The sequence below is a fragment of the Cyprinus carpio genome, chromosome A2, assembly GCF_018340385.1.
Source record: "Cyprinus carpio isolate SPL01 chromosome A2, ASM1834038v1, whole genome shotgun sequence".
Taxonomy (NCBI): Eukaryota; Metazoa; Chordata; class Actinopteri; order Cypriniformes; family Cyprinidae; genus Cyprinus; species Cyprinus carpio.
In genome coordinates, this window is record NC_056573.1 from 6,113,898 (window position 1) to 6,129,250 (window position 15,353).

Consider the following 15,353-nt stretch of genomic DNA (forward strand, 5'->3'; position numbering starts at 1 on the left):
ACTGTGCTGATATTCAGAACAAAATCAGAAATGTTAGTGTTATATTGCTTTTACAACAGTATAACAATAAATAAATAAATAATACAAGTTCATATTGAGTAAGACATAGTATTAGACTCACTATTTACAGTTACAGTGTTTTCGAGTAACATATGCCGCTGAATCAGTGCTGAAAGAATCAGTTGAATGAATGATTAAATGACTCAATCAGAAAGACTTGTCGCTTGTCGCCATCTACTGGTGAAACAATGTAACTTGTAGAAAAATAAGTCAGTTATACACTTATACTTATATACACTTAAACTTATACTAAGTTACACCCTACACAGACTGACACTGTCTGGATAAAATAATAATAAAATAAAATATAATAAAATGAAATAAAATAAAATAAAATAAAACAAGATAAGATAAGATAAGATAAGATAAGATAAGATAAGATAAGATAAGATAAAATAAATAAGATTGGATATGATTGGATTTTATGTGATGAGGTTTTATAGTTGGTTATTTAAATTTTGTTGTGGTTATATATATTAAACAACTGATGTAACTTTACATTAAAAAAACAAACAAATAACTTCCTCCTATACACACAAACACACACACCAGATTTCTAATAATATACTTGATTGTTGTCACCACTATCATCACCATCAACAGAATGAGCGAAAATGTTCCTCAGGGCACTTCCACTCCCATTGTGCCAAGAGCAAAACACTTCAGGTTACCAAGGCAACCAGCTCCATCCTCTGCATGACAGCTAATGTTGTTATCATTACTGAACCCAGAACCACTGGAAATGATGAATTTCTATTGCATGTCAGCATACATTTCTTTAAATGTTCTCTGTTTGTTATAACAGGCTGGATGCAGTTCTTACTGTGAAGAAAATCTCTTGTTGGGAATTGCCTTTGTTACATCATAATGTAATCACCCTGGAAGCGTTCATGGGTCAAAAACATGTACAAAGGTCAAACCAACGTTTTTGTAAACAGTTCAAATAAGTTCAAAAATGTGGATGATAAAACATTATAAATTACTATTATTATATTCTTGCATGATCCTTATACAATCATTATAAAAAAAAAAATGTGTAGAAATTGAGTACTGAATTGTGTCTAAAATTTCACAGCAAATGTCCAGATAACTAAATTTACAGGAGTTATGTGTAAGTTAGCTTATGTGTGATTGTGTGTAAAAGTAAATATACGCATGAAAAAAAAAACGTGCTATTCACAGGTCACATGTTCAGGTCTGGTGAAATCCCGCCCCCTGCGACAGGATTGGCTGTAAGGGTTTAGAATATGTCTGTGATTGGCCAGTTGAAATGTCATTCATCTATCCGGAGCAAACAGTGATCAGTTCAAGGGCGGGACTAAATGGGCAGTTACACACACACACACGCACACAAACCCATAACATTGAGGTTTTACTCCGACCCACTCATTCACACACCCGCGCTATATTTGATTACCGCTCACCCGTCACCACGATCACGTTTCGTCTCCTTTTAATCTCAAACTGTGGTGGTTTTATTTTATTTTGGCGGTGATTTGCCGTTTGTTTTACGGCGTGATATAAAATGCGTTGTTTGGATTGGGGGCGTGTCTCCGAGCGCGAGCTGTAGGACTCATTTCTTTTCCATCTGTTATCCAGTGACACTTTTAACAAGGATATTATGACTACATCGTTTAGTAGTCAGACGGATGCACCCAACGCCTATTTCTGGATAATATAGTACGGTACGCAGATTAGACCGCTTTGGACGACATGTAAATACATGCGCGAGGGTTTTCAGCAGTAGCAGCGCGCTTTCAGTTCTCCTTTCTACCGAAGCTGAACGGGCCCGACTCATCTCATAATATCCTAAACATGGAGCACACCGGCTGCGTCAACATCTGCAGTCTCACCAGCACTTTACCGGTGATCCCATACCGGAAACTAACGGACCTGCACTACCTCAGTAAAGGAGGCTTCGGGACCGTGTTCAGGGCGCAGCACAGCGACTGGCGCACCACAGTGGCAATCAAGTGCTTGAAACTGGATTCACCGGTTGGTGAGAGGTGAGTTCAGTCAGTGTACCTGTGCTGTCTGCTTTGCTTCTTTATTTACTCAAATGCAAGGTTCCTAAACCACTGCCGAAATCTGATAAGGTTGTTAAGCTTTTTAATGTGCTGCGATAGTAGTCTGACCGTAAATGCTGGTTGTTGCAGGTTTTTAGGAAAGGATACAGTGCAAATAAGGTCACTGATTTAAACTGTTGTGAAGCACTTACGTGCACACGTGAAGTATGCAGTCAGACGGCATGCTTTAGGTACTGCAGTTGGGAGCTGTATGTTCAAGATGTTTGAATGCATTTTAGTCACGTGACCGCTATAAAGTGAGAATATGATGGACTAGAATGCTCTGGTCTGGACTGGTCACTCTGGACAAACCCTGACTGTGTAAGAGTTGCAGGTCAGATGTTTTTGTCTACAGTTCAGGGTTTCTGAAATCATAGAAAACCTGGAAATGTCATGGAATGTGATTTCCAGACCTGGAAAAGTCATGTAAACCAGTTAAATATTACATTTTAAAGTCAGGGAAATGTTTAGAGTGAAAATAATGTCATGGAATTTGTTTGCCTGAATTTTTAAGTTCTCGTTTTGTTAAAATCTTAAATGATTATTTCGTTCTGCTGAACACAAAATGAGAAATTCAGAATAATGTGTCACTATTCAAGAGATGCACTTATTTTAGAGAGTTTTTTTTCTCTTAATCTGTATGAGCTGATATTGGATAATTGATGGGAAATATGGTAGACATGAGCATCTACGCTGTCATCTATCACTCAGAGATAGTTCACACACACACAAAAAAGAAAATTCTGATGTCATTTCTCACACAGACATTGCCCCCCCCAACCAGTCATTCCAAACGCATGAGACTTTTTTTTCATCTTTGAACAAATGAAGATATTTTTATGGAATTGACTTGCAAGAAAGGTAAAAAAAATACTCTCAGATTTCATAACAAATATTTTCCTTTGTGTTTTGAAGATGAATGAAAGTCTTATGGTTTTAGAACCACATCAGGGTGTGAAATGAGGACCGAATTTTCATATTTTGGTGAACTTTGGTGACAGTATATTATAAGATTCAGGTGTTAAACTCAGGTGTTTTAATAATTTAAAATTATTGATTTTAGTTTGTTGTGTTTTAATTTATTCAGGAAAAAAATTATTTGGTAACACTTTAGAATAAGGTTCCATTAGTTAATGTTAGCTAATGTATTCATTAACATGAACAAACAATGAACAATACATTAATTACTGTATTTATTAATCTTTGTTAATCTTAGTTAATGAATGCTAATTCACAGTGCATTAACTAATGTTAACAAGCTCAACTTTTGATTTGAATAATGATTAGTAAATGTTGAAATTAATATTAACTAAGATTAATAAATGCTATATAAGGATTGTTCTTGCTTAGTTCATGTTAACTAAAGTAGTTAACTAATGGAACCTTATTCTAAAGTGTTACCAATAATTTTAGTATCATACAAGTCCAATAATGTGAAAATAATTACCAGCTTATCAGTATCGTCCAGAATTTTATATCGTCTATTTTAATATTGAATATAATTTCAATACTCTTTCTATATAATTCATATAATTTATATACTGTTTCTGTGTTGTTATAATGAGTGGCTTTCAAAAAGGACACAAAAGCAAAATAAAAGTGTTGTCATTTGTGAACTGTGCCAAGATTGTCAAGATTTTCATAGAACCAAGTCCATTTCATTATATTGTCTGGTGACAGAAAAACATAAATATATATATATATATATATATATATATTATATTTTATATTATATATATTTAATATTTATATATTTATTTATATTATTTTTTTTTTTTTACAGGGAAAGGAATTGTTTATTGAAGGAAGCTGAGGTGCTTCACAAAGCTCGATTTAACCACATCATCCAGATCTTTGGGGTGTGTAATGAGCCTGAGTTCTTCTGCATTGTGACTGAGTACATGACCAATGGATCACTGGATGAACTCCTACATGAGGTATAACTGTACAAACAACATTTCTTCTACATGACATACTTCCTGTTTAGTCTAGTAGTATTAGTGTAATGGACAGTTCACTTTGAGTAATGTACACTTTCACTTTCTGCTTTGTGGCATACAGGTTCTTGAATGTTGACTTCTGTTTTTTCTTATTGCGTTACAGAAAGATATGTACCCAGTGGTGGCCTGGCCATTGAGACTGCGTATTCTTTATGAGATCGCTTTAGGAGTAAACTTCCTCCACAATATGTCACCACCCCTTCTGCACCATGATCTTAAAACTCAGAACATCCTGATGGATGGGGAGTACCATGTTAAGGTTTGTGCAGATTTGCTTGAAGATGTCACCATGCCTCATTTTATTAGACTTTCACGTGTGTTTGGATGCATTAGTTGATATTTTTCCTGGAACTTGCAAATGAAAGCAGTCATTGAGTTATTTGAACATCAGGGTGATCAACTATTAATGTTTTTGTTGTCATTTGAGCCGTTGTTGTAATGTGCAGAACTCCATGTTTGTCTGAAAGTTTCTTTCCCAAGTTTGAATGTCTTGCTCCAATGAAAAGCCTCTTTTGTTCCCTTTTAAATGAATACTGTTGCTATGCCTTAACATGTCATAATTCATGTGGATTTATAAAATACCATAATCATTCATTATTTATTCTCTGGGAAGTCTTTAAACCTTTATACTGCCCAAAAATGAAAGTTCTGCCTTAATGTTCATTCAAACCTGTATGGCCTTCTTCTGTGGAACACAAAAGGAGATATTTTGAATAATGTACTGGTCGCTCTTTTACTTGCAATTACAATAGGGGCCGGAGCTCTGAAGCTTCAAAAAAGGAGACAAAAGTATCATGAAAGTGCTTCATGTGATTTGTGTGCTGTAATTCAAGTCTTCTGAAACCATATAATAGCTTTGCATGAGGAATAGAATGAAGTTTTTAGTTGTTATTCACTAAAAGTGTCTTGACATCAAGCCTTCAAAACCCAAGTCTTCTTTCACTGTAATTGGAAAATGGATAAAAAATGCTAGCAAATGATTATTATTTTCTTTTGCTTTCAAAATAAATTTGTAGCAAAAAAATGGCAGATAATGGTAAGAACTAACAAATTTAGTTCAGTGGCACCTTTTTTATTTTATATCTTGACAGATAAACCCATTTTGGTTAAAAGTATTTTTTGAAGTATAATATTGTTTGTTGTAACTTTACATTGGCCTCTCTGATCTAAAGTGCATCTTGTATGTCTGTGTTTATGAATAGATAGCTGATTTTGGCTTATCTAAATGGCGCCAGCTCTCTATCACTAAAGGGTCCGGCTCCAAACCTGCCGAAATGGGAGGCACAGTCATTTATATGCCACCTGAGGAGTACGAACCTTCCAAGAACCGTAGAGCTGATGTCAAATATGACATGTACAGGTCAGTTTCTGTATATTTTATAAAGCTTCCAGTTTTGACCGGATGAGTGGACTTCCTTCTGAGTTTCATATTGTTTCTACTACAGGCTTTTAAAGTACTGCTCTTTCAGTTCCTGTATTTTTCGGGGGGCATCCCCTTAAGACGTTCAGCTGTTCCTATTGCACAATGGCCCCAGTCTGTTGCTGACTCAGCAAAATTCCACCCTTAATTTATCTTCAGAGTTCATATGGTGAGCCTGGAAATGTCAGGGAATTTTAAAAGTGATTTCCAGGCCTGGAAAAGTCAGGAAACATTTTTCTAGTTAATCTCTAAAATATATATCTATATCTGTAATATATTTGATTGGCTAGAAATCTATAAAAGCCTTATCCAAGTTACAAGTGAATGGAAAAGCCAATGAAATTCATTGATTAACAGATGTGCAAAGCCTTTGATTGGGAGGGAGGAGTATAGCAGTACAGGATATTGGGAATTATGGGTGGATTTGTATAATACTTTACCATTTTTCCAGAACAAAGAGAGAGGCTGGGAAACAGAAACACATTACCAAAAAAACATTAACCAATTTCTTGGTTTAATCATAGCTCACCAGAACTGCTCATGAAAGAGGGCTTTATTTTGTTCTTTCCCTGCTGTGGTCCAAAAAGAGAAGTGATTTAGAAAGTAAATGTCAACTTGCCAACATATCTGAGGTTTTGTGATCTTAGTCAGAGGGCATGTTGCAATTATTTCACTGATAGGAAAGTGTGTTTTATCTCCAAAGGGGGATTGCCAGATTTGGATGTAGAGACTTTACAGCAGCAGCAAAACCATTCTCTCATCTGTTCTGTGCTTTCTCTTTCAGTTACGCCATTATCATGTGGGAAGTGCTTTCAAGACGGATACCGTTTGAAGGTAGGGTCCATTGGGTGATTATGAAAAATAGAAAGTTTACCAATGGGGTCATGTAGTTCGTATGTCTTATGTTACATTCTGACTGCTCTTGAATGTGGCCCAAATGTGTGTGAACATCAGAAATAGTGAACAAAGCATTCTTTTTTATTTCCGCACACATATAAACATATCCAAACTTCAAAAATAAGGACAATTTTGACCTTGTATGTTCTCATTTCTTATAACAACATACAGAATAAGCCAATATCTTGAACAAAAGAGGAAAACCAACCAATCTCCAGTAACACAGATGAATCCGTAGCATTAATCAGGGCCCATATTCATGAAAATTCTTGCAAAGAGTTGCTCCTAGTGACAAAATTCTTAAAAAAAACATGGGTGTTTCCCATTAGAATTAAAGAGAGGATCCTAGTTAAGATAAAAGTTATTCACAAATCAATCTTTATCCTCTTAAGGTCAAAAATTGTTAGGAGTAGAGAGGAGTAGCCTGTGAGATCGCCAATACACGATATTATCATGCTAATTTAATTATTTACTTACTTAGTTTCATAGGCGGAGAGTGAACCAACTCCAGGGTAAGGCTAAAAGAAGCCTAATGTTAGTGTAATAATCTATTAACTAAATAAATCAAATATTTTTAATATGACTGAATATGTATTTAATATAATAACAATTTAATAGAAACATTGTAAGTTACTAATTACAATGCTTACATTTCCTCAGTTATGCAAACAGCAGCTACAGAAAACGAAGAACATCATCACTGACGCGAGTATATGAACTTTAAAAAACACCCCCGTTATAATCAGTGAAGCTATCTACACCGTGTTGAATAAATCTTAGAATCTCTTACACGGCGATGACTCATCTGAACGCCTCTGATTGGCCATTGCATTCATAAAGTCAACGCAATCGTGTGTGATTGGTTATAATGCACAACGCTGTAAAAACGTGGAAAAAGAAATATGATGGAACAAGTAAGTTCCTAATATTAATTAGATAGTATTTCTAGCCTAATAATAATAATAACCTTGTTATTGTCAAAGCCTGTAATAACCAATCACAGTCTTCAAAAGAATGCGTCATACCCAGCAACAGGGTCAAACCACGCCTCCTCACTAAGATGAAAGTTTTTGTCTTTTCCTTGTTCAGAGTTGTTAGAAATTTGTAAGCTACATTAGAAACTCTCTGAGAGGATTCTGTGAAGCTTTAAGTATACCGCCAGGATCCTTTCAATGACTCTAGTGATCTGGTTTACAAAACCATTTACGAATCAGACTGAATTGGTCTTAGAAGTTCCTGGGTTCTTTCTGAGTGTTTCTTAATAAAGCAGACTGGAAATATGTTTACAACTCGATTGAATTACATTTTTATCAACAGTAACATAAAACAATTTATTCAAAGCATTTTATTAAAACGTGCAAAAACTTCAGCTAAGAGACATAGGCTCATTCTAGATTTATTGATTATTAATGCTAATTATTTTTGAGTTTTTTAAGTGACATGGTTATTTAAAGGCTGAATTCTTGGAGTGGATTTAAGAGCAGTTTGTTCTCTTTGTGCACTCAAGACAAAACAAAACAAAACAAACAGTTCATATTTCATTTATTTAAACATTTGTGCATCACTGTGTTTATGGTGTGCCTTTGGTACAGAACTTTAATGTCAACCTCTGAATGTAGCAATGGAAATATTATTTATCATGAATAATATTATCAGTATTATGTAGTATTATATAAGGGGAAGCAACAAGCAAATAATAACTGGAACACATAAGGCTGCAATACCCAGCCCAGTTAACTTTAATTATGAAAAGGGCATAATAAACTGTCTTATTATGCCATGCTTAGATGATTCACAAAAATGTTCACGAAACAGTTGCTCTAATAATGAATATCAATCGGACTGCTTCAAATCTGTCAGTCTAGTACTTGTCAGTACTTATATAGGCCTTTAAACTAATTTAAACTCCTCTGATTCACCACCATTGAGATTATGCATGTCTGTGATTGGTTACAGTATGAAATGCCAGTAAAATACCAAAACCAAATTTTCATGAAGTTATAAAGACCTTCTTTGACATGGATGGAATGCTGTACTAAAATACTATACAAAACATACAGATTAAACAACAGGCTTATTAAAGTTAACTAAACCATAAAAAATTCTGTTACTGAAAAAAAAAAAACAATCTGATTTTATTTCAGCTAGTTGCCAATGCAAGGTGGTCACACTTTAGTTTGGGGGACAGTTCTCACTATTAACTTACTATGAATTAATACTTTTGCCTTAATAAACTCCTAATTTACTACTTATTAATACTAAGGTAGTTACGTTTAGGTATGGGGTGAATTAAGGGATCTAGAATGTGATCATGCAGAATAAGGCATTAAATGTGCTTCATAAGTACTAATAAACAGCCAAAATGCTAATATGATAAGCAACTAGCTAAAAGTTAGAACTGGTCCCTAAACTAAAGTGTTACCAGCAAAGTTTCTCATTTTCATTTAGTTTAACTTGATATACTAAAATAACTAAGCTAAAATTTGCATAAATAAATGATATATACATAATTTGCAAAAAAATAATAATTACATTTAAATTTAAACTAAAATTGAAAAATTAAAACTATTCAAAATACTGAACTATACTACTATTTGAAACCAAAGTAACACAGCAACCAGTGAAGTCAGATTCATTGTGCAGCCCTACTCAGTACTAGGCACATTTGCTGTGTCATGTTTCTGATGCAAAAAAAGTCATGACACAGACTTCCTCTCATGGTCACTTCCTCCTCCGTTTCAAAAACTGCAGCCATCTGTCTATCCAGGCAACAATCCTCCATTCTCTGACACTGTTCTCTTGTCTCTGTGAGCAGAGGCCACCAATCCCATGCAGATCATGTTCAGTGTTCTCCGAGGATCTCGACCCGACACAGGCCTGGACAGTCTGCCAGCAGAAATTCCCAGTCGAGAGACCCTCATTAACCTCATGACCCGCGGCTGGACCGCTACCCCAAATGAAAGGCCCCTCTTTCTCAGTGAGTGTCAGCCTGTCCCCACCTTTGACCTTTCCCCTGCTTTTCACAATTCCTCTGAATGTGTTTACTTCATGCTGTCACATTCCAGTTTGGTGACCATTTCTTGTGGATTGTTAGATATTTTTAATTGTCTAACCACAAATCTGTCATTCGTCTTTACTGGCAGTTTTGGTGTTACAGACAAGTAAAAATGTTGAGTCATTACAAGTCAAGTTTTCCTATGATGATTTCTGTTTTGCAAACCCTGCAACAGATCAGGGCAATAAGGAAATGAGTGTGAATAGACTGAGAGAGCAGTGGGGTCATCTTCATCCAGAATTATCATTTAACCAGATAAGGTTTAATAAGTATTTAAATCAAACATTGTGAAAGTCCAAAATCTAGATTTAGCCATTTATCTTCTTTTTTTTTTTTTTTTTAACATGATAAGTTTTAATTAGTATTTTTTACTTCCTAATAAGCAGCAGGCAAAGTTGCTTTTGACACATACCTAAGTTCATTTGAGTTCAATATTTTTGATAAAAAAGTAGTCCCCCCCCCCCCCCCCAAAAAAAAATAAAAATAAAAATTAACAGTACTCAAGTCCACTTCAAAAGGTGATTTGGGGTACACACATCATGTCAGCTCTGATATGGTTCACAATAGAGTGCTGCAGTGATGATGTTTTTTTTGTAGGCCAACCCGGAAGTTATCATCACCTTGGTTCCCTTGACAAAAACACAATGGGTGTTTTTTTTTTTTTTTCATTGGGTTTTGGATTATTGCAGGAAATAAACTGTGGGATTAACAGAAGTTTATGATTCTTACACATTTGGTTCATCATGATGATCTTCACAAATAAACACAGCTCTTCTGAATTTTAAAGTCTAAACACAATCAACCAATTGGCTACGAATGAATTACATGACCACGGTCACAACGTCACAACCATTAAAGGTGCTGTATGTAAGATTTTGACTCTACTAAAGCATAAAAATACCATAATATGTTTGCAGTTATTTAAGAAACATGCTAAGTTAACATACCTGTTTATCTGAAAAACAATGCTACAGTCAGTTATTCTCCTTTGAAAATGTGCTTTCCGGGCCAGAATGTCAGTCTCTGTTTTGGTTTGTTAAACCCACCCACTGCCAGTTTACCCCAATTGTATTTTGGCACCCCGGGTTGCCAGTTGGTGGAAAACACAGCGTATTTTATTCCATTCATCGTCAATTGCGCTCATTCCTGTTTGTGTCGTCAATCTGGCAACCTGCGTGTGCATCAAGTCTGAGGAGGAGGGGCCGGGTGAAAAAACCCCTCTCCAATATTTTGAATTTGGACTGCAATACCCAGTTCAACAACTCTGTGTCAGTCCTACATACAGCACCTTTAAACTTCTGACATCTCTTTTAGTCTTTATTTAAAAAACGTATTTCCTGAAAGTGTGAGTTAGAAAGGTTTGCAGGTGATTATACACACAATGGATGTATGTAGATGAGTTAGTGGTGACATTTAATGTACCAGACAGCTGCTGTAGTCCCATTTAGCTGCTTGTTAGCAACCACCTTTTTCAAAACAAGTAAATGCTTAAAAAATCACTGATTACTGATGTATTTTAGATTGTAAATAAAACCTGAACATACCTTGAGCTTGTGTTAACCACATACCTTATTTCAGGCATTTAACCCTAAAAACCCATTCAAAAAACTTTCAGGAAAATTCAACTGGAAGTCCTAAAATGCTAACTCGTTTCAGCAAGGTATTGACAGTAGTGTTTTGAGATATGAGCAACTAAAAGAACCCTGTTTATTCTGGTGACAGATTGAGCAGGAGGGCATGATGTATGTGTAAAAATGACTGATGACCATACATACATTTTGAATATACATTTTTATAGAATTATTTTGAAGCTTAATAGCTGCTTTGTCTGTACTGCACAGATTGTCTTATTGAACTGGAGCCCATGCTGAGAAGATTTGATGAGATTGATTTCTTGGAAGCAGTGTTGGAAGTGAAACGAACAAAGGTGAACCTTCAAGGGTTTAGACTAACTATGCATGGATAACTATTGTTTAATTCCCATTTTTGTCTAGATTTAGTTAGTGGAATTAGTTTGATTGCGTCTTTTCACTGTGAGGTAAAAACCAATCGAAAGTATTGTAATTTCTTGTGCCTTCTTTCCCTCAGTATATGAGGCCGTTAAGCTGCTGCTCATCAACTAAAACAAATGGGAAACTAATCGAAGAAAAGATTGTGAAGGAGCAAAACGTCCCTTGGCCAGTAAGTTACTATGTTCTTTTTAAGTATAAGTCCTGGGTTGTTGATGATTCAGTATTTAATCAGAGATGAGAATGGTCTGGCGGGTGTCTTTATTTTCTTATTCATGTTACAGGACAACAGTTCCACATCCGGATCAGGATCCTGCTCCTCCCAGGAAGCAGAAATATCCCACCCGGGCTGCCTTACCATATCAAATCCCTCTCAAGGCAGGACTCATTTCTCCTAAAAGCGATAGATTCTGCCATCATTTACTCACCGTCGTATTGTTCACTACTTGACTTAATTTCTTTCATAAAAAAAAAAAAAAAACTAATTTGTTGGAATTGCTGAATAAGAAAATTCATAGTAGGACTTTTCACGCTTGACATAGATAACCCTGGGTAAGCAGAGTCCTTGGTTATTGCACATTTCACACTACTCATTCTTTAACCCGGGATAACAATTATTGTTATTTTGTATTTATAAGCTCATGTTTCACACTGTAAGTTAAGTAACACTTTATTTTAATGTGTCCTTGTTACATGTTACATGTACTTACTATTATAATAACAATTAATTATGCATAATTACATGCAAGTAACCCTAACCATATAGTAAGTACATGTAGTTCATTAATATTACTTAGGAAACCTTAAAATATAGTGTAACGGTAGCATTGCACATCCTCGTATCATATATTTCTGACTGTACTATCAAGTTTATCCTGAAAATACTTTTTGGCCTCTTCTTCACTCCAATTGACGTGTTTTTCATCACCATTTGACTTTTTTTTTTTTTTTTTCCTCAAGCACTGAAACAGATGTTTCTGTGACTGTCCAAAGCATGTGAATATGGGTTGGGTGTCTGTTGCTTAGTATCTAGCTGTAATATTGTAATACAGAATTGTTTCACACCGTACAACTCTGGAGCAGTGCTTCATAACAAACTAGGTTTTCACGTTCCTTTGCTCTGGGGTTAAAAGCAGGGTTAAGATTAATGATAACCCAGGGTTGTCTTTAGGACCTTTACCCTAATTAGTAAATGATGATAATAATTAGTGTTCCTGTGGCTCAGTGGTAACGCATTGCGTTAGCAGTGAAAAAGGTTGTGGGTTCGATTCCCAGGGAACACGTGATAGGTAAAAAAATGTTAGCCTGAATACACTGTAAGTCGCTTTGGATAAAAGCGTCTGCTAAAGGCATAAATGTAAATGATGACAGAATGTTGGGGTAATGTAATCATATGCACCTCATCTATTCTTCTTATTTCCATCTGGTCTTTGGATTCTTTTAACCGGTTCGTTTATTGGTTCTGTTCTACATCATCAGGTGTGTCAGGTGCTCAGGCTGGTCCGCAGGCATCATTAATGTCCCTTCCGCTTGATGCTCCAAAGCCACTTGTGGACCACTGCTCTCGGAACAACCTCAACCCTGAATACCAGACGGCGCAGCCTGTGTCCGACCTCAACATACCTTTCAAACCGCATGTGTCACAGAGTGAAAGTGACCTGCCTCTTCCCACACAACCCTTCACACTGCAGCCACATTCACAAGGTGAACTGTTAGAGATACCTTGAATAGGAACAAAGCATCTGCAAGATCTTTTTCAAAGTTGCTATCAACTTTTGACATCCTCGATTTATGTGCTTTCGAATTTCTTTGCAGATTTTGTCACAGCATTGGACACTCAAGGTCCGGTGGCTCGCTGGATTGCTGCCCGAAGGGAGGATGTTGTGCGGCAGATGACAGAGGCGTGTCTCAATCAGAGTTTAGACGCGCTGTTGTCCCGTGAGCTGCTGATGCGCGAGGACTATGAACTGGTCGTGAACCAACCCACACGTACCGCCAAAGTACGGAAGCTTCTGGACACTTGCGAGCGGCATAGCGAGGACTTCTGCCGTGTGGTGGTGCGGAAGCTCCAGGACAACAAACAGATGGGCCTGCAGCCCTACCCCGACCTCAGCACCACCAGCCCTCCACCTCCACCTTATACCGCCCCCAGTGCCCCCTTCCTCTCCAACTCCTTCAACAACACACGAAACTTCTGACCTTCTCCCAACTCCCAATCACTGCTCTTGAACCGGAGCTCTGTGAGTCCTTCATTCAGTTAAGGATGGTTCCTGTTCACATGCTCTTACATTTGTGCTGCTTGGCCGAAACTTTGTATGCCTGTACAAGTGCTTTTGCCCCTGTGGTTAAGGTGTTGGTGCCTATGACACACTATGACACACAGCTTGAATGGTTGCATCGTACAAGACTGACTTTGGTCAAAAAACCACCTGGCTTGTGTTGACTTCTGAGCTACACTGGTTGTTGGTGTAATGCCTAAATCCTTGATGACAGGGACGCCAATTTAAGCAGTACAGTGGTTTGACATCGTCACGTTTAAACCTTTATTCTAGCCATCAAAACAATCTGGTTGCTGCTACTCGGAAAAGCAGTGAAACGCATAAGCAATCAATTCTATCTTGTTATTTGCACTTTCCATGCCAGCAAATTTAGTAAAATGGAAGACTTGAGGTAAAGTGACACACCCTCCTATAATGCCAAGAAACAACTAGATTACTGCACAGTTGCATGTCTGGACTTGATGAAAACTCATGTGAATCAGCAGTTTTGTTCTTCCTTTTTGTAAACCAGTCCTTTTTTCCCACACTGGCACTCAAAGTCTGTTAGTTGTTTCGCTATGTGTTTGGGTTGGTAGACATTTTGCAGATGTAGACCTTTGTCAGGGTAGATCCAGTTAAGTCTGTGATGACAGGTTGAAAGTTACAGTGTATTCAATGGGTTCTACACTAGAAAAGTCAAAAAATACATCTTGAGAATTAGACATGACCTTGAACATTACAACAACACCAGCTTTTAACAGATGGTATGTTGCATACTGTATATCGTGGCCCATTTGCTTTACTTAATGAGAAGTCCATTAAATAAAGTCCTAAATCAAGTCTATTGGTACACCAGTGGTTCAGTGGTTTGGCCATGAAGGGATACTTTACCTAAAAATGAAAGTATTGTCATTAGCTGGGTTTCCATCACCCTGCTTTTATGCGCATTTTGAAGTATCGCATCAGAATCGAGTGATGGAACTGCTGAATTTCGAATAAAAATGCCTTAATTCACAAAAAAGTTTTTACATTCGCTTGAGGTGGTTTTTGACTTGTGCGAAAAAGGGTTAATGCGAATAATGGGAGATGAAAATATATAAATTCCTCCAAGCGCATCAAAAAAGTCATGTGACCTTGCGCTATGGGACGGTAAATCCTGTCTAACCAGCGGACCCATCTCATTCCACAGCATCTAAAATGTTGTTATGGTCATTCGGAAATGCCCGAGCAAAGTCTGTCATCAAAGTATTTCTGTATTATTGCCTCCCAGAACTGTTAAATGACTGCGTTCCCAAACAGCAGCATCCACCTCCGAAAGCAATAACCGCATTCACTGTGTTACGTTCTGAGGTGCAAGTAATTTATTATATTCAGTAGCTTCTCCTACTTTTCTAGTGATGTATAGTGCCAGTTTATCAGGAAGTGACGATTTTGTTCTCTTTGACTCATTGGATGGAAATTATATTATTGTTTTGTGCGATATTCCAATTTTGCGCATAAGTTAAATACACAACTTTGGATGGAAACCCGGTTATTGTCATCATCGTCATGTCATTCCAAACCTATAAGACTTTCTTTCTTTTGAAGA

General features: G+C 36.7%; 1 protein-coding gene across 1 annotated transcript; it reads left to right on the forward strand.

The window, feature by feature from the left end:
* Positions 1-1,354: 1,354 nt before the first annotated feature.
* Positions 1,355-15,066, forward strand: LOC109085372 (receptor-interacting serine-threonine kinase 2). The gene is made up of 11 exons (XM_019099930.2): positions 1,355-2,066; positions 3,910-4,063; positions 4,230-4,385; positions 5,329-5,486; positions 6,331-6,380; positions 9,259-9,420; positions 11,340-11,425; positions 11,587-11,679; positions 11,792-11,885; positions 12,987-13,211; positions 13,323-15,066. Exons 1-11 carry the CDS (start codon positions 1,876-1,878, stop codon positions 13,703-13,705), a joined length of 1,752 nt encoding a protein of 583 aa, XP_018955475.1. The 5' UTR covers positions 1,355-1,875; the 3' UTR covers positions 13,706-15,066.
* The last annotated feature ends 287 nt before the right edge of the window (positions 15,067-15,353 follow it).